This window comes from Mustela lutreola, chromosome 9 (assembly GCF_030435805.1).
Source record: "Mustela lutreola isolate mMusLut2 chromosome 9, mMusLut2.pri, whole genome shotgun sequence".
In the NCBI taxonomy this organism is placed as follows: Eukaryota; Metazoa; Chordata; class Mammalia; order Carnivora; family Mustelidae; genus Mustela; species Mustela lutreola.
In genome coordinates this window covers 73453510-73477021 of record NC_081298.1, presented here as the reverse complement: position 1 = coordinate 73477021, position 23512 = coordinate 73453510, and the positions used below count along the sequence as shown (strand labels likewise).

Genomic DNA, 23512 nt, shown 5'->3' with positions numbered 1-23512 from the left:
CCCACAGTCCTATAGATAGTAAATTGCCTTTTTATTCCGCCTGGGATCATGAAAGAGAGGTCTTCTAGCCATCTGTCAGTGTAGTATACACCAGAAATGTGCTCTCACTTATGGAAATGATTGACCTGTAATAACATCTTTGCTGGAAAAATAGAAATTGTTCAAATCAAATTTGTGGCACTGGCTATAACACACTTTATTAAATGGGGCACAGAGTGCAATTTAACTCCTGCCTCTCCTGACTCGGTGCCTTATTACTGACAGCTATCTCCCTTTTCGCTTTGTGTCTCAAAAACAGGAATCCTAACAATGTTGAAACAATTTAGGATTACTAAATCTCTTCAGTGCCAGCCATCATCCCATTATGTCTCCTGTTAGTACTTTTCAGGATTTAAATTCTCCAAACCAGTCACTGCCAAATACAGCATGTGCTGAAATGTTAACCAAGTGACATCTTAAAAAAAGAAAGACTGCAGTCATTAGACCAGCCTGAAAGACAAGGATTAAAAACAGCAGCCCACGACTAGCCCTCCCTGTATGTCCAGCCCACCAGCCCGAGGAACCGCATCTGTGATAAACCTTCTCAGCCATTCCCTGAGCACACTGGCTCATGCATGTCCTACATTTAGTACATGTTGACTGAGCACCTACTGTGCATCAGTACTGTTCTGGTGTAAGGGATGTAGAGATTTAGAAATAAACAGTGTCTGCCCTAAAGTATCTCATTCTGGTCGAGGGACAAACGTCATTGCCCAGAACAATATGCTCTGCAGAAATTTTCCTCAGGAGGCTATAGTAACAGAGCAGATGCCCAATAAATCTTTGTCATGTGATACAGTGACTTTAACAGATGAAGTGACAGCATGTGAGGAAGAGCGCTTATTCCTCACTTCCTGCAACAGTCACTCCATTTGCTTCCTACCTTCAATCCTTTTTCCTTCCAATGCACTCAACATGGATTTACAGGCACCTACTATGTGCCAGGCTCAGGGTTCTATAGACTCATCCTACAAAAACACAGCTTTCAGTGAGTTGTTAGTCTGCTCATTATAAATTCTGGGCTCATCTACCTGGCTCTCCAGGTTCAAAGATCTAATCTCATTTATTTATTCCTCAAAAAATCCTTGGTCAGAATAACCATTCTGAAAACCCCTCATTCGCTATGCTTTGTGCTCTGGACCTCTCTCCAAGCCCACTTTCAGCCAATAGTCCTAATAATCCACTTTCATGAAGATATGAGTACCTGACAAGGTCTTACTTTGTTACCCCTCCCACCCCATTCCAGCCCCCCACTGGACGTTTGTGTCCTAAGCATGGAAAGTGCTTTTACAGAGAAACTGCAATCGAACATTAGACTTCCAGTCCTTGAAGAAAGATCGTAGCCAGGGAAAAGAGAAAGAGTTTTAGGGGAACAGGGAGCAAAAGTGGGAATATTTGTAGTTCATTCTCAAACCACACTCAACAATATCCACTTATCTTTGTCCCTGCTGATATAAATTTCTACGATTTTTCTTAATCCATGGAGATAACAGAAACATTTTTCGGCCTGTCCAAAACTTGGAAGTCTTGATAGGTCCCATGTTTACTCACTCCAGCAAGTATCCAGCAAGCTCTAAGTCAACCCTTCTACAAAGACGTATTTCCCTATCACCCTGGAATCACCTTGTCAAAGACAGCTTTACTGACATGAAAGTGACTCTACATCCCTCTCCTACAAACCACTCCCTCCTTTCAACATCCACCAGCAGAAGATCTGGATCCCAGGACTCTGACAAGATGCCTTGGCCTCAGAGCAGCAAAGCCACCTAGTGCTAAAGACAACAGCTTACGTATTTTGTAGCTGTGATAGGAGCAATCTGCGATACAAGCTAGCTCCAGAACACTGAGAAGGCAGAAGCACCAAAGCTTCTCAGTCTCAGTCTCAAAGTTCTCAGTGCGTGAGTGCTTCTCAGGCACTGAACTGTATTTAGATCAAGCCACCCAACACATTACTCTGCTGCTTCTCTCATACACGTCTATTTGCTTGTAAACTTTGCACAGGTTGCTCCCTTCCTTGGTGCCTTTGATACTCTCAGTTACATAGAGTTGCCTGCTGCAGAAGCACCATTTTGCTGATCAACCTTGAAATCCAGATTTCCTCTCTCAGTCTGCCTTGCAGTCTTCTCCCTTTAGCTCTCCTGGGAGACTTGTTCCAGCTTCTCATCTATATGTACTCTGATGCCAATAATGAACCATCTCTGCTCATCAGAGGACTATCTACTGAGTAGATTTCATGAGCCCCGCCCTGTGCTCAATACAACGTATAACACCAAAGTTTGTAAATAATCCCAGCTCTCAGAGCATCTGAAATCTGAGCAAAGACACAGGAAAAGTCCAGCAGTATGAAACAATAGAAGAGATAACACAAGGTGGGAGATCCTTTGAAACTGTCAGAAGTCAGGGCACATCACAGTTGACCGGGGTGACCTAGTTCTTCATCTCCCATATCCTTGTTCAGTGTCACTCCCCAGACTCTCTTCAAACAAATCAACAATTTTCTGGGGGCTTACTATGTGAAAGGCACTGCTGAGAATGCAAAGGGTGCTCCACCATCAAGAAGAGATAAAAATGCAAATACAAGGAGCTAGTATATAAAACAAAAGCTAGTAAGTGATGAGAAAGGCATAAAATATACAGAATATAATGTTATTGCACTCTTAATGGCTTTCAAGGAAAAATACCTCTACAACTATTAAAAATGATGGAGATGACAGAATCACAGAGACTTCAGTGGGAGTCTGGGATCTCTATTATGGGCATAAAGACTATCCTAAAACTTAGCAGCTCAAAACAATCATTCCATTTTGCTCATAATCGTGTGTTTCAGAAACGTGGGTGGCTTGTCTCTGATCCATGTGATATCAGCTCAGGTGGCTGGGGTGGTCTATGTGCAAGTGGTCCTTTCACTCCTGTGACTCATGTAGTGAGCACTACTTCTCCCTCTTTCTCCTCTCTCTCTCTCCCCCACCCTTCCTATACACACACATACACACACACACACACACACACACACAGCATCTCATCCTCCAGGACCTCTACACACAGCTTGGATTTTTCCTAGCATGGCGGTCTCGGGGCTTTCAGAGTTCTTCCATGGCAGCTTAGGGCTTTGTGAGACCAATATAGAAGCTGTCAGTTCTCTGAAAGCTAAGGTCCAGAGCTGGTAAAGCAACACTTTCATCATGCTCTATTATAGTCCAAAGGCATCACAGTGCAGCCTGAACTCAAGGAAAGGGCAAGTAGACCCTGCATGGGAAGAGTGTAAAGAATTTGCAGCCCTCTTTAATCTACCACAGTATATGAGATAAGAGCATAGCACTGCATGGAATATAAAAATTTATTTTTAGAAATCTTCACTTAATGTGATTTTTTATATATATTCTGAACTCAAGGGGGGGAACATAACTAAGAAAAAATAGTCCCCTGTTTTATATTGCTTGCTTTTAAAAATATGAAAAATGTTCATGGCAGGTAATGATTGCCCTGGTTTCAGTTGTTCCTGAAGGACTTCTTTTTATACCTTCATCTTATTCCTCAGATAGAGCCTTGAACTGTTTTATACAAAATAGGCAGTCTGCTTTCTTTCACACTTGAGGGGGGAGAAAAGCCAGGTGAAAGAAGAACTTGGACACAGAGACCAGAGCAAATGTCAATAGCAGAACTGGTCAGTGGAACAATGGTGTGAAAACAGAAACTAGAGATTTTCTAGGGCAGGGAAGGATGTTGAGAAGCTCCAGAACAATGGGGAGTATAAGTGGAGAGCAGGCCAGCGTAGCTGGATCACTGAGCAGTGGGGACTTGAGACTTACCACAGGAACAAAGATTCATGGATCAGACTCTTGTTTCCAGGGACCTCATCTCTGAAGGATCCTAATACTTCAGAGATAACCAGAAAGACACCTTGGAACACCAGAACTTTTACCCTATGGTGATAGCAATGACTGTTGTGAAAAGTGGTTCATTCCAGACATATGTGGAAAGCCAAGATGTTCTGCGGAGGGTTTGCATATGGGGTGTGAAAGAGGAGCCAAGCATGCCTTTCAAGTTTTTGCCTCAACAATTGGAGAGGCCGCAAGTGGAGGTTTGGGGGGATAATCAGGAGCTCAATTTTTAATACCCAAAGTTTGGCCTTCCCATCAGACATCCAAGCAGAGATTTTAAGGAGGCAGTCCAATTTAAGAGCCTACAGTTCTGGAGAGAAAAGACATATAGGTGAGATAAGTATAAGTGATCCAACAACATATAAATAGTGTTTAAGCTGTAATATGAGGTGAGTAAACCTATAGATTAAGTGTAAAATAGAGGAAAGAAGTCTAGGCTCTGAGCCCAGGGGTACTCTAACAGCTGGCAGTTGGGGAGGAACCAGGGAAGAAGAAACATCCAAAGCATTAGGAGACAAATATTACCAGATACCAAGCAAGTCACCAGGAATATCTAAAATTCCTAAATTGTACGTACCTAAAACATTTCCATAAATATATAAAGCAAAAACTGACAAAACTAAAAGTAGTAGTATACAAATCCAAAATTATAGTTGGAGATTTTAATGCACTTCTCTCAGCAGTGATAGAACAAAATAATAATAATAATGATGATGATGATGATAATGATAAAATAAATAAATAAACCAGTAAGCACACAGAAGTACCTGAATGACAGATGCCAAGTTTACCAAATTTGTCAGCACTAAAAAGGAAGGGACTAAGTGAAATATACATAGGTGTTAAATAATGTAATCAATAGCTCTCGAACATACAACCTGCCTAATATCAAGCAGAGGAGAAGCAGTCTAGGCATTGGTATTGATAGGTAACCACTACTACTAAAGGTAGGACTTGAGCAAGTGAGTAGAAGCTGGACCCTCAGCAGATCTAATGACGGTTGAAATCATAAAGGAACTGTTGCTTGAGATAAAGGATAGATGAGAAATGCCTTAACTTTTACCCCTCCTCTTAGCCTCCAATCTCCCACCAGTTTCATTTGCTGAACCCTCCAAAGTGGAGGCTATCTGGGAAATGGAACCTGCAGAGGCCATCCCTTCTGAAGTACAAAGCAGAGCAGAGAGAAGCGCACAGAACAGATGTTAGAGACACCAGGCAAATGACCCACACATCACATCCAGGGCTTTGTGGGGTTTGTTGTTGTTGTTTGGTTTTGTTTTTTATTTAGCAAAATATTTTATTTTGGAAACAAAGCAGAGGGTTTGGATCTGAGTTCAGTTGGTGTTGGTCAGGTTCCAGAGATCCCTGCTGATTTGCCCAGAGACGCCTACAAAGCAAGAACAACCGTGTACTCGAGGCAGAGACACGGGCAGAGAGAGAGACACAGTCAGACAGAGATGTTTAAAGAATAGCCATCAGTCATTAAGGGCTCTCTTCTGGCCAGAAGTTTCTTGTGTACTTTTAACTCATCTAATTGTCCCAACAACCCTCTGAGTTAGCTAGGATTGTTATCATTCCTATTGTATGGCTGAGGAGAAATTACATGACTTTACCAAGGTCACAGAGCTAATAGGTAGAAGGGTGGGGCACTTATACAAGCTAGTCTGGCTGTGCTCATACTTACTACTCTGTCACCACTTGCACATCGTGCTGAGGGTACATTTACTGCCCCTATAGTATGGTTTGTTTGTTTTTTTCTTGACCTTTTCTGAAATTTGGCCGCAGATTCCACCCCTAGCTCATCACAAATATTTTTGTAGCTGACTTTACGGTGGGAAGGAAATGCCTTCAATCCCTCAGGTCTCCATTAATACGCAGAGTCCATTTCAAGACAGACTGTAGGACGGGAGATGGCGGAAGTTAAGCCCCAGGTCAGGCAGGATGTGAGTATATCTGGGAATCAGAGAGGCCTGTTAATTAATCAGAGAGGCCCGTAATAATCATGTTAGGTTTACATTTTATCCTTCTAGAGATATTTCAAGAACCAGGATCCATTCCCTGCCCAGCTACGGCTTAGAAAATCTTAAGAAGCTGCGGGCCAGATCAACATACAACTTGAAAAAGCTCCCCAGTCTGGATACGTTTGTTGCACTCATGGAGGCCAGCCTCACCTACCCTAGCCACTGCTGCGCTTTTGCAAACTGGAGACATCAAATGTAAGTTTTCCCATGTCCATCCTTGAGCCCCACTCTGGCATTTCTCCGATGCGGAACTTGGTCCACAACTTCTATGTATCTTGAGCATGAAGAGAATCCACTTGCAGAGACCTCCCCAGCAAAAGCCCTTAGACATATTCTAGATCAAAGCTTCAGTACTGTGAAGGGTTTCTAATTTTCTTCAAAATGGGCTCACAACAGAGGGCTTCCCACAATGGTAGATCACCTTCCAAGTATTAAATGAGGCAACATGAAAAACTCCAAACATAGCACCTGACTCATAGCTGATGCTTAATGAATATTTATTTATTCCCTCTTTCCTTAGTACCAATATGGATTTATTGTTCTAGTCCCACACTCTGCCACCTGCACATGTCCCAGGAACCACCCAAGTCAACTTTGGAGGGGAGAAGCCTAAATGCCATACCAGAAACTGATGCATACATGCACAATACATCGCAACCCCTCTAAGAAGCCCCAGTCCATCTTTGGAGATTAGCACCTCACAGGGAGAACAAAGATTGGGACATCTGTTCACTTCGGCTTTCAAGGCTGGCCAAATTTGAAGAAGCCCAGAAAAAGAGGGTAATCCAGACAGAGACAAAAACTGGGAGGCAACTGGTTAAAAAAGATGAGGTAATCATACAGAGGATCTAGACAAAGTGGAAAGGGAATATTTTGGAGATGGCACACAAAGGTTCCAGACATTGAAAGGATCCATTGCAGATAGAATTTACTGGATATCAGGAGTTCTCAAAGCTCACATCCTCCCCGAGCTCACTGACACAACCCATGCCACACACTCACACTCAGATGATGCCTTGTCACAGAGTTTTCCTGTGTCATCATTGCACCACATGGTACAGTCTCCTTTACTGTTCAACCTTTAACAGACTTTCACCTGTCCGGGTAGACTTAATCCCTGCTCAAAAGCAAGATAAGGTAAAAACAAAACAATAGAGGGTATCTATCTAAAATGTTTTCCAAGTGACTAGGAGTCCACACTCACCCATTTGAAGGATTTGAAGAAAAGGGACAACTTCTCAGAAATACCATGCCTCAGGGAGGAACTATCCAGAATCAGACACTCCTCACACAGAAACACAAGGGTCAGGGAACTTCTTCCTGCTGACTAGAATGTGTAAGGGCTTGGGCTGAGGCACAAGGTTTGCCTCTTCTATATTCCAGACAAGAGTTATTCCGGCCCGGGGCAAGAAAGATACCAATTCACTAAGAAAACCCTGGAACTCAACACCCTTCAGGAGAACTCTCAAGGATGTCAAGATCACTGTGAGACTCTTCAGTGCTAACACACCCCAGAATAGGTTACCTAACTGCTGCTCAGCCTCTGTTGGTCTTGCCACCCCCAGGCAGCATACACGCAGCTTCAGGGTTCCTCCCAGCCAGCAATCTCCAGGTCTCTTACACCACCAAGGGACTCCCTGGCTCTCACCCTTTCTAGGTCCCTACTACAATTTATAACAGCGCCTGTCTGGTACAGGAAAGGAGAGCCCTACCCCTCTCCTAATAAGAGGTGCCAAAACAGAGTAACAAAAATTGCAGTGGGCGTTTAGTCTCTGTATTCAACACACTTACTCACAAACACAAAATAAAATAAGTATGCTATTCATAAGGTAACTGTAGGGCTTTTTTTTTTTCTTTAATGGTGTCATTTCATTGTATACCATAGTAGGTATGGTTTAGTAATGATATTCAAGTTTAAAACTGTATGATACAATTGTCCTTCCAATCCTCATTTGGCAACAGTGCCCAAGATATGTCAGGCCCTTGTGACTGTGAGGTTTTGGCCAATATCCCTCCTGAAAGACCTTGTTAACTGCACACCTGATCTGTCCTTGAACCAGGTAGCCCTTTGTCAGAGTTTTGCACTCAGCTGGCAATGTTACTTTGTTCATTTACTGATGTTAGTTTTATTTAGGCCTTTTCTTCACAACTAGATTTTAAACTGATACACTGTGGCATAGACATCTAAATCCTCACACAGGGCCTGGACCCCAACATGAACTCAGGAATTCACCGCAGTCATTTGTCTTGGTATTGCTCATACTGGCTACGTTCTCACCACCCAGCTCTGTGATTCGTTGTAACTTTATCTCGTAATTCTCGCAAAGGCAATAATATTTTTATTCCCTCCTCACAGAGGCAGAAACAGAGGCTCAGGATAGTAAATAACCTGACCAACCACAACCAAACTGCCCAAACCCTCTGCTTTGTTTCCAAAGCTCAGACTCTGGGCCACTCTGCTATACACTTCCCAAGAGCCCGTTCAATGATTTATCAAGGTCCAAGAACACCATTTTTTAAGATGACCTTAAACTGAATTCCCAACTCTTTATGATGTTTATTATTTGCTAAGATACTGCAAAGGCAGGACTACTTTCCCTCATTTCTATTTTTGTTTCTATCCTTTTCCAAGAGACATACATTGTTTACCTTTTCTATACTCGGGTGGTTGAGTCATTTCTGTTTCAGGAAAGGGAAGCATCAATATTTAAAATATGTTAGTAGCATTATCAACAGTAAGAATCTTCACAGAAGCCAACATAAGCCCCAGGAAGTGAAGACTGTCTCTAGGTGGTTAAGTCAGATCTGTTTCAATAAATGGAATTGTCATCTGTAGGTACCAGCTTACTTTCCGTTCTTAGAATTGGGCTGGTGCTAATCCGATGACAGGGTTTAGGAGTCACAAGGTAGGTGAAGGACCGTAGTGCTGCTTTTGTCCTCCCTATACCCATCTGAGCTTTGCCTCACCTTTCTCGAAGATCTCTGATGAAACCTCCACTCCCCCAGCTACTCTCTCCTTATAGGGGACTCTTTCAAGGGCTTAATACCTACTTCCCTACGTGTATGAGATTATGTTAGGGTTTGAGAGCAATGAAGTCACTTAACATTGTTGTGAATTTGCTTCTCAGGGAGGGAAAGTGGGAGGAAGTATAGAGGGTCTTGTGAAATTTTTTTTTCCCATCCAAAAACAGACCCAGTGTAAAACATCGCCTTTCCTTAAGTCTTTGCTTCAAAACAGATTACCCCATCTCTACCTGCACTATTCACACATAGATAGGATGTTTATCCTCTGGTTTTCATTCAAATCCCTTCTGCAAGTACCTCTATTTTGTTGACTAGGCCTCTTGTATGTTTGGGCTGAAAGGAAAAAGCAATACAAAAATGTGAGCCCAAGAAGAGCCAGTTCCCCAGGGAATAAATTATAATCTTAGAATGAGTTAGCACCATCCCAACCCACTTGCAACCTATATTTGCTCTCTCAGCAGTTAGTAGGTAACTATTTAATATGAGAGAGTCTGGTTTACCTTGCAGACGGATATATACCTGAAGACTACTGTGGCTCCTGGAACGTGAGTCAATAGAGAATAATTTAGCCTCCATAACATTTCAGGCAAATCACAGACCTCCCACTAGCCTGAGTAGCAGAGAGCCAGGGAGGGGTGTTGGTTGGGAATGGACCACAGACTGCACTTCTCTGCTTTAAGTAGATAAAAGAAGCAACTAAGTTCTCATTTCAGTCAGGAAACAGTCCATATCTTCCAGCAACAAGAGTAGAGAGTAGAGGAATAGCTTTATATCCTACTCAGGCATATTAACAGATAGCTAAATAGAAAGGGGGAAGGCAAAGGGTGGAGTAGATATTAGGTCTGTAAATTATTCGCACTTAACAGCAAATCTTAGCTAGTCCCGGGCGCCTTCCTCCCACATTCAGGTTGTGGCTAGATGGCTTCCCCAGTGAGCCATCCAACTCTAGGAATATACACATGAGTTGCTCTGTTCATTTACAGTAAGCACCATTAACCCTTGTGCTTAGACTCAAGGGCAGACAGACTGTGAGAAGGGGGGGGAATAAAAACAGAAAGAAACCCCATCATTTCTACCCTGTGCAAAAACAGTGATGTATTTGCCATTCTGGACGCAAGATGTTGATCCTGTTCTTTTTGTATTTTTCTAGCTCTGAGCTTCACCCAATTTGCAACAAATCTATTTTAAGGCAAGAAGTCGAGGATATGACTCAGGCTAGGGGTCAGAGAGTCTCTTTGGCAGAAGATGAGGAATCCAGTTACACCAAAGGATTTGACATGATGTACAGTGAATTTGACTATGACTTATGCAAGGAAGTGGTTGATGTGACTTGTTCCCCTAAGCCAGATGCATTCAATCCATGTGAAGATATCATGGGGTATGATATTCTCAGAGTCCTGATATGGTTTATTAGCATCCTGGCCATCACAGGGAACACCATAGTGCTGATGATCCTGATCACCAGCCAGTACAAACTCACAGTCCCCCGGTTCCTTATGTGCAACCTGGCCTTTGCCGATCTCTGCATTGGAATCTACTTGCTGCTCATAGCCTCAGTTGATATCTACACCAAAAGCCAGTACCACAACTATGCCATTGACTGGCAGACAGGAGCAGGCTGTGATGCTGCTGGCTTTTTCACAGTCTTTGCCAGTGAGCTCTCGGTCTACACTCTGACAGCCATAACACTGGAAAGATGGCACACCATCACCCACGCCATGCAGCTAGAATGCAAAGTGCAGCTCCGCCATGCTGCCGGTGTCATGCTGCTAGGCTGGATCTTTGCCTTTACAGTTGCTCTCTTTCCCATCTTTGGCATCAGCAGCTACATGAAGGTGAGCATCTGCCTGCCTATGGATATTGACAGCCCCATGTCACAGCTCTATGTTATGTCTCTCCTTGTGCTCAATGTCCTGGCCTTTGTGGTCATCTGTGGCTGCTATGCTCACATCTACTTCACAGTGAGAAACCCCAACATCGTGTCCTCCTCTAGTGACACCAAGATCGCCAAACGCATGGCCATGCTCATCTTCACGGACTTCCTCTGCATGGCACCCATCTCCTTCTTTGCCATCTCTGCCTCCCTCAAGGTGCCCCTCATCACGGTGTCCAAGTCAAAGATCCTCCTGGTCCTGTTCTACCCCATCAACTCCTGCGCCAACCCCTTCCTCTATGCCATCTTCACTAAGAACTTCCGCAGGGATTTCTTCATTTTGCTGAGCAAGTTTGGCTGCTATGAAACTCAAGCCCAGACTTACAGGACAGAAACTTTATCCACTGCCCACAACTCCCACCTGAGAAGTGGCCACTATCCTCCAGGTCTCAAGGTTACCAATTACATGCTTGGCCCTCGAAGCCACTTAGCCCAGAACTAAAATATTATGAGCAAATATCTTAGTGTTGAGTGATAACTCAAGTCTCACCTTTGATATGGCATAGCTGACAGTACTTCTGCATACTCCAGTCTAATCTTCCTAGCACAGTTAGAAGGTGGATTGCTTAGGAACTATTACTCCATATGATCAATTAGGAAGCTCAAGTAGTAACAACATTCATAATTAAAATAATACTACATTTGTTTTATCCTTTACAATGTTCACAGTGCTTTCGTTCAGATCTCAACTTTTACAGATCCCTATAAAAGTTTTATTAAATGGGCAAAACAGGAATTACTCTTGGAGTTTTATAGACAAGTAAACCAAGACTCAAAGGCTTAAGTGAACTGTTCCAAATGGCTTGGCATGTCAGAGGCAGAACCAGGATTAGGTGTTGTGGTCTCCAAATAACTTCCAAGGGAAGCAGCACAATATTCATTCACTCGTTTGACAAATATTCATTGAGTACCTATGTGATGGCTTTGTTATGTGTCAACTTGAATAGGCTGAACGTCACTACCCAGAATTCCCTTATGTGTTTCCCATCAGGGTGCACCACAGGGAAGGTTCTTGGGAAAAGAAATCAAGGGAAGCTCCAGCCACTGGCTGATCAGCTGATATAGCTCACTGCTACAAAGCAGCTACCGGACGTGCAAGTTCTCCACCTTCCCCTGGATCCTCCTTTAGGTTCTCGGACCCCTGAGCCAGGTATATGTGCTTCAATCCACGATGAAGAACCCCAGCTTCCACAAAACTTTTTATGAATAAGGGGGGAGTCAACAAGATGGAAATAGGGTTCAGTTTGACCTCATGGGGTTCAGCTCATGCTCTATCTTCCAGCACGTTTGCCATCTTACCTTTATCCCTGCCTCCCCTCTGGACTTAAGCTCTAGCATCACATGTAGAGATGACATCCTTATAGAGAATGCTTAACCAATATTCAAAATTGCATTAGCCAAGTCCCTGTAACAAATATTTACTGCACACATGCATGCATGCCTTGTTCTGCTTCTTTAGATGAACCCCAATTCGTAAAAGATAGAACCTACTATATGGCATGCATATAGGTTATAATGTTAAGAATATAGCAGCTTTGGAATTAGAACAGAGATTTTATCCTAAGTCTATAATAAACCAGGATAAAGCAGGACATTACCTCTCTAGGCTCTGTTTCTTCCTTTATTAACTGGCATTGGTTTTAATTCCTACCTATTGGTCTCATTATAAGAATTGGGTAAGAAAATGGGTACTAACAGGATTGGTAAATTTTAGTTTACTTCTTTCCACGGAGACCAATGCCTGGACTAGTGCCCAGTTCTCCTAACCCTTAATCTAGAACTCATTCCATTATACCATATTGTTCCTGATATATAATTATACTTCCTGTATCTATTTTCATAAAAGATACCATCTGGATAATCTGGATCATAAATACCAACCATAAATCTTCATAAAGTACTGTGCCATGACCACCTCACAAAGTTTTGAGTCTCCTCTCAGAGTATCCTATTTCCTTGTTAAAGGCAATCCTTCCTCCTCTTGCTCTATGGCAAACATTTCTTAGCTTGGTCCCAAATGCATTAACAAGAAGTCCTTATACATCTAAAAGAAAAAGCAATCATCTCTGCCTATGTGCCCTGGCACCATTTAGATCTGTTATGAGCATCACATAAAAAACAGAATGATTATCTTTAGAAATAATCTAGACCTATTTTATTCAGTCCAGTAACCACTGACGACATGTGGCTACTGAGCACCGAAAATATGGGTAGCCTGTATTGAGACATGCTGTAAGTGCAAAAGGCACACTTGATTTCAAATAGTTAGTGCAAAAAAAAATAAAAAGAGGGATGCAACTCAGTAATTTTTGATACTACCTACTAAAACAATGTTTTAGACACATTGAGATAAATGTATTTAAAATTAATTTCATCTACTTCTTTTTGCATTTTTTTAGTGGAGTTACTATAACATTTAAAATTACCTATGTGGGTCATGTTTGTGGCTCATGTTACATTTCTGTTGGAGAACAGTAGTCTAGTGCTATATGAAAATAAAATATTTTTCATTTAGCATTTTCCTCCCTGGTCCCCATACCAGTTTGCCACACTACGGACCTGTCCCAGTTCTATCTGCAGTCATACTTCTTCCTTGTTTTTGTCCAAAGAGACTATGCTTCTGAATTTGGACTCAAAAGCAAGTAGAAGCTAAATTAAAAATAGGATACAATATTAATTATTTCACAGCATAGCTGTGGATGACAAACTGGCTTAACAGATAATGGTTCTGAGAGGCAAGAATATGCTTAAAGATAAATACACAACCAGAGACACTCATAAGACTTTTGTTCCATCGTCCTATCACTCCAACGCTTCCTGGTAAGAAAGAAAATTTTTCTCAAAAAAGCAAACATATTTATAGGGAGCTAAATTTAGTGCTTCTAAACTCTTAAGTCTTAAGGGAAAAGCATTTCCTCCATTTCCTGTATTTGAGTAAAAACAGTTGGAGTCCAGTGTACCAATCACTCTTTTCCCATTAAAAAAAAATAATTATAGCAGCAACACTTGAGGCTAGCCTCCTGGAGTGATGCTTCAGTCCTAGATTAGTAACTCAGATTATATATATATATAAAATCTCCAAAAAGAAATTAAAATGTTATTCCAAGTTGTTTTTATAAAACTTGTATTTCAAATCTCTAACACCATAGAGGACCCTATATGTCCCAGAGATTTATCAAGTACTCATGATTCAAGAGGTGATACTGAAGATATTAACTGTCACAGCCTAAGTACTAATGTCTCAGAATGAACACTAGCTGTCAATAATGCATTTGGCCATCCTTGTGCAAACTGGCTGACTGGCAGCCACTCTCTGCCACTCTCAGACTTCAACCTGGACCTGCTCCCATGGCTCTCTCCTCAAACTTTTACCTACCATGAATTCCTTCAGTTCCCATCCTGGCCAGCCCCTCCTATCACCCACCTCCCCTCCACCTTTGCTACAGATTCTCTTTCACTGCCTGAGAAGCAGTCAGACAATTAGAATCCTCCTCGCAGGGATCAGAACAGAGAGTAAATTAGTAAATCCAGAAGCTTTTACTGAGAAGAATGAAATGATGAAGTAGGTACCCAGATTAATACAATTTTTATCTTGCCACATACAGAAATGGGACTGGACAGAAATGAAGGGAGGGCATGACACTCAAGATCATACTTTACTACAGAGCTCAGTGTATGTTAAACATGGACAACCTCAGACCTTGTTTCTGGAAGGAATACATGGCATGAGAAATAAAACAAGTAGAAAGGCTCTTACCTCCATCACCAGTGTGCTGGAGAATTGCTTACCAGAATTGACACTCTGCCGTATTTAGTCCAGCATCATATACCGTTCATCAGAAAATGAGAAAAAGATGACGAAAACTAACTTTTTTACTCTAGTGTGATGGCCATAAGCTTTGGATTCACTAAGTCATTTTTTTATTTAGGAAACTTTGTTTCTATTAGGAAAGTTTACAAAGACAATCAAGGAATGAACTTTCCACCCTCTGGATAGTAAAGAGCATTGGAGAAAGACAAATATATTGGGTGTCTTGTCTGTTTAATATATAACATTAAAGAAACTAAAACTTAGCATAAAATAAAGCCCAACCATGAGCTTGAGCTTGCTGGTTCCCATCTAAATGGTTTCAGCTCAAGTAGCAGAAATCCCAACTAAAAGTGGCTTAAACCATAAGGCCAATTCCCTAAGATGATCCAGTCTTGGATGGGCAGCTTGGTGGTCTCAATAATTCAGGACCTTTCCATGTTTTTGCCCTGCCATCCTTAGAGTATTCAGTCAGTATTATCCCTTGGTAGCAAAGCTGTACCAATTTCAGATGCCACATGCAAACGTGACCAAATCTAGACAAAGATAGATCTTTCCTTCCCTTTATTTCATTTTTCAAAGGAAAGAAAATTTCTCCCAGAAGACCCTTAGCAAACATCTCTTCCTATTATCCTAGATTACTACCCCAGCTACAAAAGAGATAGCAAAAATGAAATTTGCCACCTTTCACCTTTGTAGTCCAAGGGCAGTTCTGTCAGCTGGTGGAAGGGGAAGCTTCTGCCAACAAGGTGGAAAGGGAACCTTCAGGGGAAGAAAAAGTGGGCAGGCAATCTCATCCTACAACTGATTTAACCCAAATCCTGACCTAGGAGATGAAGCCAGGAAGTTTAAGGTCAGGAAGCACAGGACACATTTACAAGCTCACATTTCTCATCCCTCACTCCTCTCTCTCTCTCTACCCATAGCCCATAGGCTAAGCAACTCTAGAAGTTGCTTAGATCTGAAGGCAACCACTGGCATCAGACATTACCTAAGAAATTGTTCATTCGAGGCAAGATATGGAAAATGAAAAGGACAAAGAGAAGAGAGAGAAGGAAAAAAAAAAAAGTACAAGGACAGGAAGAGGGGAGGCATGAAAAGAGAACAGCACGACAAATTAAAGAAAGGGGCAAGTGGAAGGTAGCCAGGCCCAGACGGTATCTTCTTAGGGTAGTACTTGCCCATCTTGGTCTTTAAAACCTTTTCAACTTGTTGCAAAGTGTTCAAATCAAAACACACAAAAGACTCCACCTTAGATCCCAATAGAAAAGTCCATTGGTCATACATCATCGTGTTCTAGACTTCCCATGATTCCACACATGATATCTGGAGTCCCAGGATCTAGTTTAAAGGATGAGCAATAAGAAAGTATTTCTGAAGGTCTCCAAAGCCTCCTCATTTCAGACATCAGAAAAGGTAGGGAAACCAAAACCCTTTTCATGACCCATGGTCTTCCTAATAGTCTGTTCTCTCCAGTTGCATTACACACAGCCCCTGGGCCCTCCTCTTGGATAGATAGGCTTCAAAAAAAAAAAAAAAAAAAAAAAAAGTACTAAATCTCTAAATTTTAAGAGCATCCCATTTGTGTAGAGCTCTTGCTTCCTTTTCTTAACGAAGAATTCCTTGAAACTTGAAACATTTTTTATAAACAAACACAAGAGAAGAAGAATATAAAAAATCATCCTATTTTTAGTGATACTCACCATGTAAGATAAAAAGAGCTTCTGGGTCTGTCTTTAGTGAAATTTCAGGGTATTTTCCCCTCACATTTCATTAGCCAGGGTCATTTAAACTTCTAGATACTAATGAGTTATTTGAAGATAAGGTTTGGGTAGACAAGGTCTTAAGTTGTTTCATTCAGTTTCATTCACAGAAGCCATATCACAGGGCTCCTGTCTTAAAAAATTTTAAATATTTAAAAAATTTTTTAAAAATCTCCCAAATGGCTAGATGTTCCTGAAATCCATCAAGAGGGGTGTGGCGTGGATAGAGGGGAGAAAGAGAAGAAAGGAAAAAAAGGAAGAGAAGAAAACCTGAAAAATATCCGTAAGAATGCACTGCCTCAGATGCCTGTGTGGCTCTGCCAGTTGAGCATCTGACTCTTGATTTTGGCTCAGGTCATGACCTCAAGTTCAGGGGAGTGAGCCCTGAGTCAGGCTCTGCTCTCAGAAGGGAATCTGCTTCTCTCCCTCTCCCTCTGTCCCCACCTCCACCCCCACTCACATTCATGTACTAATAAATAAATAAGTCTTTGGGAAAAAAAAAAGTATACTAACCCTGTCTATAAAGTGATAGGATTACTTTATAAGCCATATCTCTTCAGAAATTCCAACAAAATTCTCCTCTCCCTCTATTCCAAGTACAACATGGGATGCTTCCCACCCAGTCTCCCAAATACCATAAGCAAAGGTAGTACTTCTTCAGGAAATGCCCCAGGAAGACCTCCATCCAACTTGAGCTGATATAGCATTGGATGGTAGGTAAGCCCAGGTCTTCCTAGGACATCTGGAAGTCTTAAGGCAGTTTAGCTTTCTGTGTATTTCTATAGACAGCTATAGGTCAAAATTTAAGAGCAAAGTTACTTGTGGGAGAGTCTAATAAAAAGTCATAATGGTTAGCAAATATTTGGTCTCACAGTAAGTTATATCACTGGTGGCCACTTCAAAAACTAACTTTGAAGAAGCCCACACAGCTGTTTTCCATCCATCCATCTATCTATCCATCTATGCATCCAGTACAGATTTATGGAGTTCCTACTGTAAGTCAAATACCATGCCAGTCACTGAAAATTGTAAATAATCGGACAAAAATCCTGCCCTTGTTAAGTTTACATGCTAGTGGATATAACAGAGGAAACACAAGCTAAATAACATGTATTGAATGCTAGACCATGACAATTGCTAATGACAAAACACAAATCAAGGAAGCAGAGTATGAAATATCAGAAGATAACTTAAAGGCCTCCCTGAAACTTTTGAATGAAGACAGGAAAGAAGTAGAAAATACAATACGCGGACACGGAGGAAAGGGTGTCCCAGAGGGAGCCACAAGTGCAAAAGGCTAGGGTGAGCTTGCTGTGTTCCAGAAGCCTGTGCCCAGAACCAGAGAACAGAGGCTGGGAGAATGTAGTAAGGGACAAAGACAAGTATACGGAGCCAGATTATTTTGTTTTCTTTGCTTCTAGAAGAGGTCAAGGCAGAGTGATAGAAAAAATATCTAAAAATTGTAGTATTAACTGAGCTAATATATACAGATTTCCTCTCCTAAGACTCAACACTAGGACATCTTGAATTCTGGTCACTTCTCATTTCCTCTAACAATGTGCTCCACCTCATCCTCTCGGTTCCCCCAGGGCCCCACCCTCGTCTCTCCACCCTCCCTGGAGCAAAGCTGCTCTCCTGGAGAGCCGTCACTTTGTAAAGGATATGATGAATGCTTCACACCACAGTGATAATAATCCCTTAAGTTTCAATCTAAAAGCCTTCGACTTGCATTGGCTCATTAGATCCTCAAAATATTCCTGTGAGGTAGGAAGGGTTCTCGTATTATAAAAGGAAGGAACTGCCATTCAGAGGTTAAGTGGCTATGTGGGGACAGGCAGGTAACAGAAGGCAGACTGAAACCAGAGCTCAAGTCCCCTGCTATCCCCTTCCTAGAGTTCCAGCAAAGTAAAGACACTGCAGACACTGGTCTTAGCATGGATTAAGGGCAGTAGGCTTTACAAGACACCTCCAACAGCAAGACTCCATCCACAGCTGAGCAGCTACAGCACTTGCATAAGCTGGTGATCACGGGTCATGGTGAAGCCTTGATGATACAAATTTAATCAAATGAACAGGAAAACTGGAGTCACAAAGTAAAGCCCAGCATTCAGGTGAGCAGACATTTTACTAATTCCTTGTAACATCATTTTTCTTCCTGATGCTGAGCACAGGGTCACCCTAACTGGAACGCAGCCAAGCTCAGGAAAAGCCAGGGGAAGACAAAGTTCATCAAGTATACTCTAACCCAGGATGGCCCTAACTCATGGACCATACTTGGACATGAGCCAAGGTAGTTAACACATCTGTTTCCTCAAGAAAGAAAGAAACAAAAATACACATAAATTAATGGGTGTCCTTAGAAAAGCCAACTTTTTTGAAGAGAATAAGACCACTGCAAGGCCTGGGCCCCTCTCTCTGCCACAATCAATCATTTCACAAATGAAACAACATTGGGGCAGAAGTGCCCTCAGATCTAGACTGCTATGTTCCTGCCCGGATACCACACTGGAGGGCCCCACTCTGGCCATCCTGTAGCCATGCCCAAGCCCTGCTACGGAGTCTGAGTTTATAGGCCCAGGGAACGTGACCACCCAAGTCTGCACCGAACATGCTGATACTTAGGGCCCTGACACTTCTTGCCCAAATAATCAGGGTCTGTTTTGTCCTCCCCACGGTAAACTACACCCTCGGCATGCATACCACAAAGCCTGAAGACTGCGGTTTGCAGGGTGCTAATAGAACTCAGGGAGCAGGCTAGAATGTACCAGGCATGCTCGATGGAATGAGGACAGGAAGAGATGGAAGGAGCTGTAGGTCAGTACCTCCATTTGCACACTTACCTAAGTCCTGCAGATGTTAATGGTCTGCACAAAAAAATGGAGGTAAATGGGTAGCCTCCCATCCCCACTACTGAGAGAACTACTCAAGGTTTTCAAGCCTTTTTCCTAGAAGAAGTGCTGTTTTGTTTTTTGACTGAATAGCTTTAATGTAAAAACCTTTTAATATACAAACTGCAATCACCACAGTACCTATGTAGATGTAAGGAGACGGGGTGCAGTGGTTAACAAGGGAAGAGAGGGTTTCGCAGTCCCTCCTGCTTCCGTTGCCCACAGTCACTCTGTGGTCTCTAAGAACATGAGGTCTCAAATCTGTGTGGGCAGATCAAGGCAGCCAGAGACAGAGGGGCCCTGATGCTGACACTAAGATAAAACAAACATAGCAGTTCCCTCCAACATGCCGTCTCCCCACTGTGATAGCCCCCAAGTAAAGCCCAATCTAGTTAGGAGGAACAATCAGGTAGTAATGACTAAGAGGAGTGGAGAGTCAACCATCATTCTTCAGCAAAACTTCTAATCACACCTTTGGGAACAGTTTTCCAGGGGCTGTTGGATTGAAAAGACCAAAAATCATCATACTCCTACACAGCTGGCAGGCAAGTCATCTTTGTCATCTTTACTTGGGACACATCCAGGCTGACCCTGTTCTCTGCCCTTCAGTGACCTTCACCATGTTTACCAAAAAACTCTTAGCTCCTGTCTCCATTTCCCTCCTCAATCCTGCACCTTCCTGAGGACTTCAGCGTCCTCATGGGTCCCCCAGCCTGGACCTCAGCTTCCGAATGTTTTGACTTACTCATTCCTAGTGCTTTACATCTGCATGCACTTTGTCATGCAGATATAATCCTTAAGATTTCCAAAACCGCCCCCATCCCTCTGAAGTCTTCCCCTTCAGAAACCTGCTCCCCCAGACTCCCTCAGTATTTTATTACCTTTCTCAAATCTTTCCTCCGGGAATATCCCTTGTCTTTCAGGCTGTCATGCCTTTGCACACACTATGCTCCCTGCCTAGAACACTGTCCCAGCATTTGCCTGTCTGATGTGTCTAACCCATCTATTAAAAAGGCAGTTCAAACATGGCTTTTTCATTCAGCATAAATTTATTAAGCACCTGCTAAGGAGCAGACATTGTGATAGGCAGCAGGATTACAAAAATGTGTAGGTGGTATTCTTTTTCCTATAGATACAGGCTCAGAAAACTGACAAGGGAACATTTAATTCCATCCATACAGGAGTTCATCACCACGAGACCAACCTTACAAGAAATGCTAAAGGGCATTCTTCAACTGGAAATAAAAAGATGCTAATTAACTTTATAAAAACCTATTAATATATGTGTAAAACTCACTGGTAATGGTAAATATATAGTCAGAGTCTGGTTGTCTAATATGATGGTGATTCATAATTTACTTACAACTGGTTTAAAAATAAAATGAATATATTAAAATATTAATTTATTATTGGCTACACAATACAAAAAACTCTGTAAATGGTAAAATCAGTAACCTAAAATTCAGAAGTGGTGTGGAAATCAAGAGTATAGTATTTCTGTATGCTAACACAGGTTGTTTTCAGCTTAAAATAGGTTTCCAATTTAAGATCTTTTATTTTAGCTTCAGGGTAACCACAAAGGAAAAACCTATAGTAGATAAGATAGATTATGATAAAGGAGTCAAAGCATACCACCACAAAAGTCCTCAAATCACAAAGGAAGACAGCAAAAAGCAAGGAACAAAGGATCCACAAGAGTCAGAAAACAACAAAATAGTAATAGTACGTCCTTACCTATCAATAATTACTTTAAACACAAATGGGTTCAATTCTCCACAAAAGACATAGAATGGCTGATGAATAAAAAAAAATCCAATAATATATTGCCTACAAGAGACTCACATTAGCTTTGAGAACACAGAGAATGAAAGTGAAGAGATGGCAAAGATATTTCAAAAGAAAAAAATAGGGGTAACTATACCTATAGCAGACAAAATAGACTGAAAGCTAAAAATCGTCAAAAGGGACAAGAAAGGTCATGATATAATAATCAACAAGATGTAAGAATTTATACACTCCACATTGAAGCATCTCTATTAGTATTTGCTTTATCTGCACCATTTGCATATTGTGCATATACGTGTCATTTGCACATAAAGCAAATACTAAAAGAACTAAAAAGAAGAAATTAACAGGAATATAATAGTTAAGAATTTTAATACTAGGGTGCCTGGGTGGCTCTATCAATTGAGCATCTGACTCTCTATCTCAGCTCAGGTCTTGGCCTCAGGGTCATGAGTTCAGCCCTGGGTTGGGCTCCACCCTGGGCATGAAGCCTACTTAAAAAAATTAAATTAAATTAAAAAGGTATTTTTAAAAAGATGAAGATTTTTAATATTCACCTCTCAACAATGGATACATCATCTAGACAGAAAATCAACAAGGAAATTGTGGATTTGAACAACGCTTGGAGCAAATGGACTTGGACATATAAAGAACATTCCATCCAGTAGTACTGATGATAAGTTCTAGAACCTAGGTGAGGTTCGGTGGGCTGAGGTCCAGAACCGATGACCAAGAAAGAATTCTTGAGACATCTTTGGTGCAAAATGGTGGTTTATTAAAGCACGGGGACAGGACCCGTGAGCAAAAAGAGCTACTGCCCCAGGTTGTGAGGGTAGGCATGTTATATACCTTGTGGTTGGGGGAAGGGGAGGGGAAGGGATGGGAGGTTTCAACAGAGTCTTCACATGTTAGAAAGGGCCTACAAGGTGCCGGGGGGGGGGGGGGGGGAGGCCTTGCCCTTATGGCTTGATCAATGTTGTCTTTAGGTCAGGCACTAACATCAAGATAGTTGGGAGATTCTTGGTGGGGTATTATGATCCTGCTATCATTTACATTCCCTTCTACCTCAGTCTCCTCCAGTTTATGGTGGGAGGGAGACATTAGGGCTTCAGGAACCGAGAGTTATTTGCCTCTGGAAATTTGTGCTATTGATAAGGTAACCTCCCTGTTTAGGTCTCTAGGACATCTGTAGAGCAAGGGAGATTCCTGTTCTGCAGGACTGCGATCCCTGCAAGTTAGCTATTTATCGTTTTATGGCAGTCAGGGGTGTCTGAGGGATGCTACATATATGGAGGGGAGCGGGTGAAGAGGGGGTGCAAGGCGCCAGCTTTTGCTCTGTCCTCAGCCAGCCTCCTGCTCCCTCATCATTCCCCCCTGAACAATTTTGACCCTTAAATCTTTAAGGTGGTTGAAGGTGGAAGGTCTCATCTTCTGTAACTTCTTCCTGCTGAATAGGGGCGTAGAGCTGTCCCTACCTGCTCGGGTCAATATTGATCAGGGTAGGAACATATAAGGGAGTTACGAAAGGTGGAGGCAGCTGAATCCAGCGCTGACAGTGAAGAGGCGTCCTCACGCGTGACAAGGATCATCTATCGTGGTGAAGTCATTGTAGCAATGGAGTCTCGGCACCAAGTAGAGAAACATGGAACAAAGCAACATATTAAGATTAATAAGGCGATAAGAATGAGAACCCCAAGAAAGAGATTTTTAATTGTTGGCCATGGTCCTCCTTCAAACCAGGAACTTATCCATTTCCTGAGAGAGAGAGAAGGACCTTGTAGAGCCTTAATCTGGGCATTCATATCCTTTATTAGTCCTGTGACATTTTTGTGATAGTCTGGGATGTACACACAACATTCTGTTTGATAATTGCACGTGTGCTACCCTGGGCTGCTGTCTGGACATCTAAGGCCATCCTATTTTGTAGGACTGCCTTGCGTATTTGTGAGACTTCGGTATTAAGTAGGGAGAGGCTATTTAGTGAATCATTGAGTGCTTTTGTAGTATATTTATTAAGGGCTTCTACATGTCACATGACATCCTCCAGTCCCGCAGATGGAACAAAAATGGATGCTAAGTGATCATACCATTTAAAAACAGATCGCTTCCATCTTTGTTTTAAATTGGGGAGATTAGCTGGAGTTGTAATGGTTTTAGTAATGCGCCCATGAATCCAGGCAAATCCTAAAGTACAGCGACCTATCCACCCTGGAGGAAGCCAGGGCCACAGGTTGGTTCCACATATCCAGTGGGTTCCGTTTGGAGCTGGCCATCTAATGCCAGGTCGCCTTACCCAGTCAGTAGCAAACCAGTCAGTAGTCTGGAGTACTATTATTGGGGAACACATTTCTAATGATAGCTATCCTCGAT

The 23512-nt window shown here is 42.1% G+C and overlaps 1 protein-coding gene across 1 annotated transcript in view; it reads left to right on the top strand.

Moving 5' to 3' along the window:
• Positions 1–12690, top strand: part of FSHR (follicle stimulating hormone receptor) — a 163010-nt gene extending 150320 nt beyond the window's left edge. Inside the window, exons 9-10 of the mRNA XM_059134768.1 lie at positions 5951–6136; positions 10116–12690. Of these exons, the coding sequence (XP_058990751.1) occupies positions 5951–6136; positions 10116–11340 (1411 nt within the window). The 3' untranslated portion in view covers positions 11341–12690. The remainder of the gene's footprint in view (positions 1–5950; positions 6137–10115) is intronic.
• The last annotated feature ends 10822 nt before the right edge of the window (positions 12691–23512 follow it).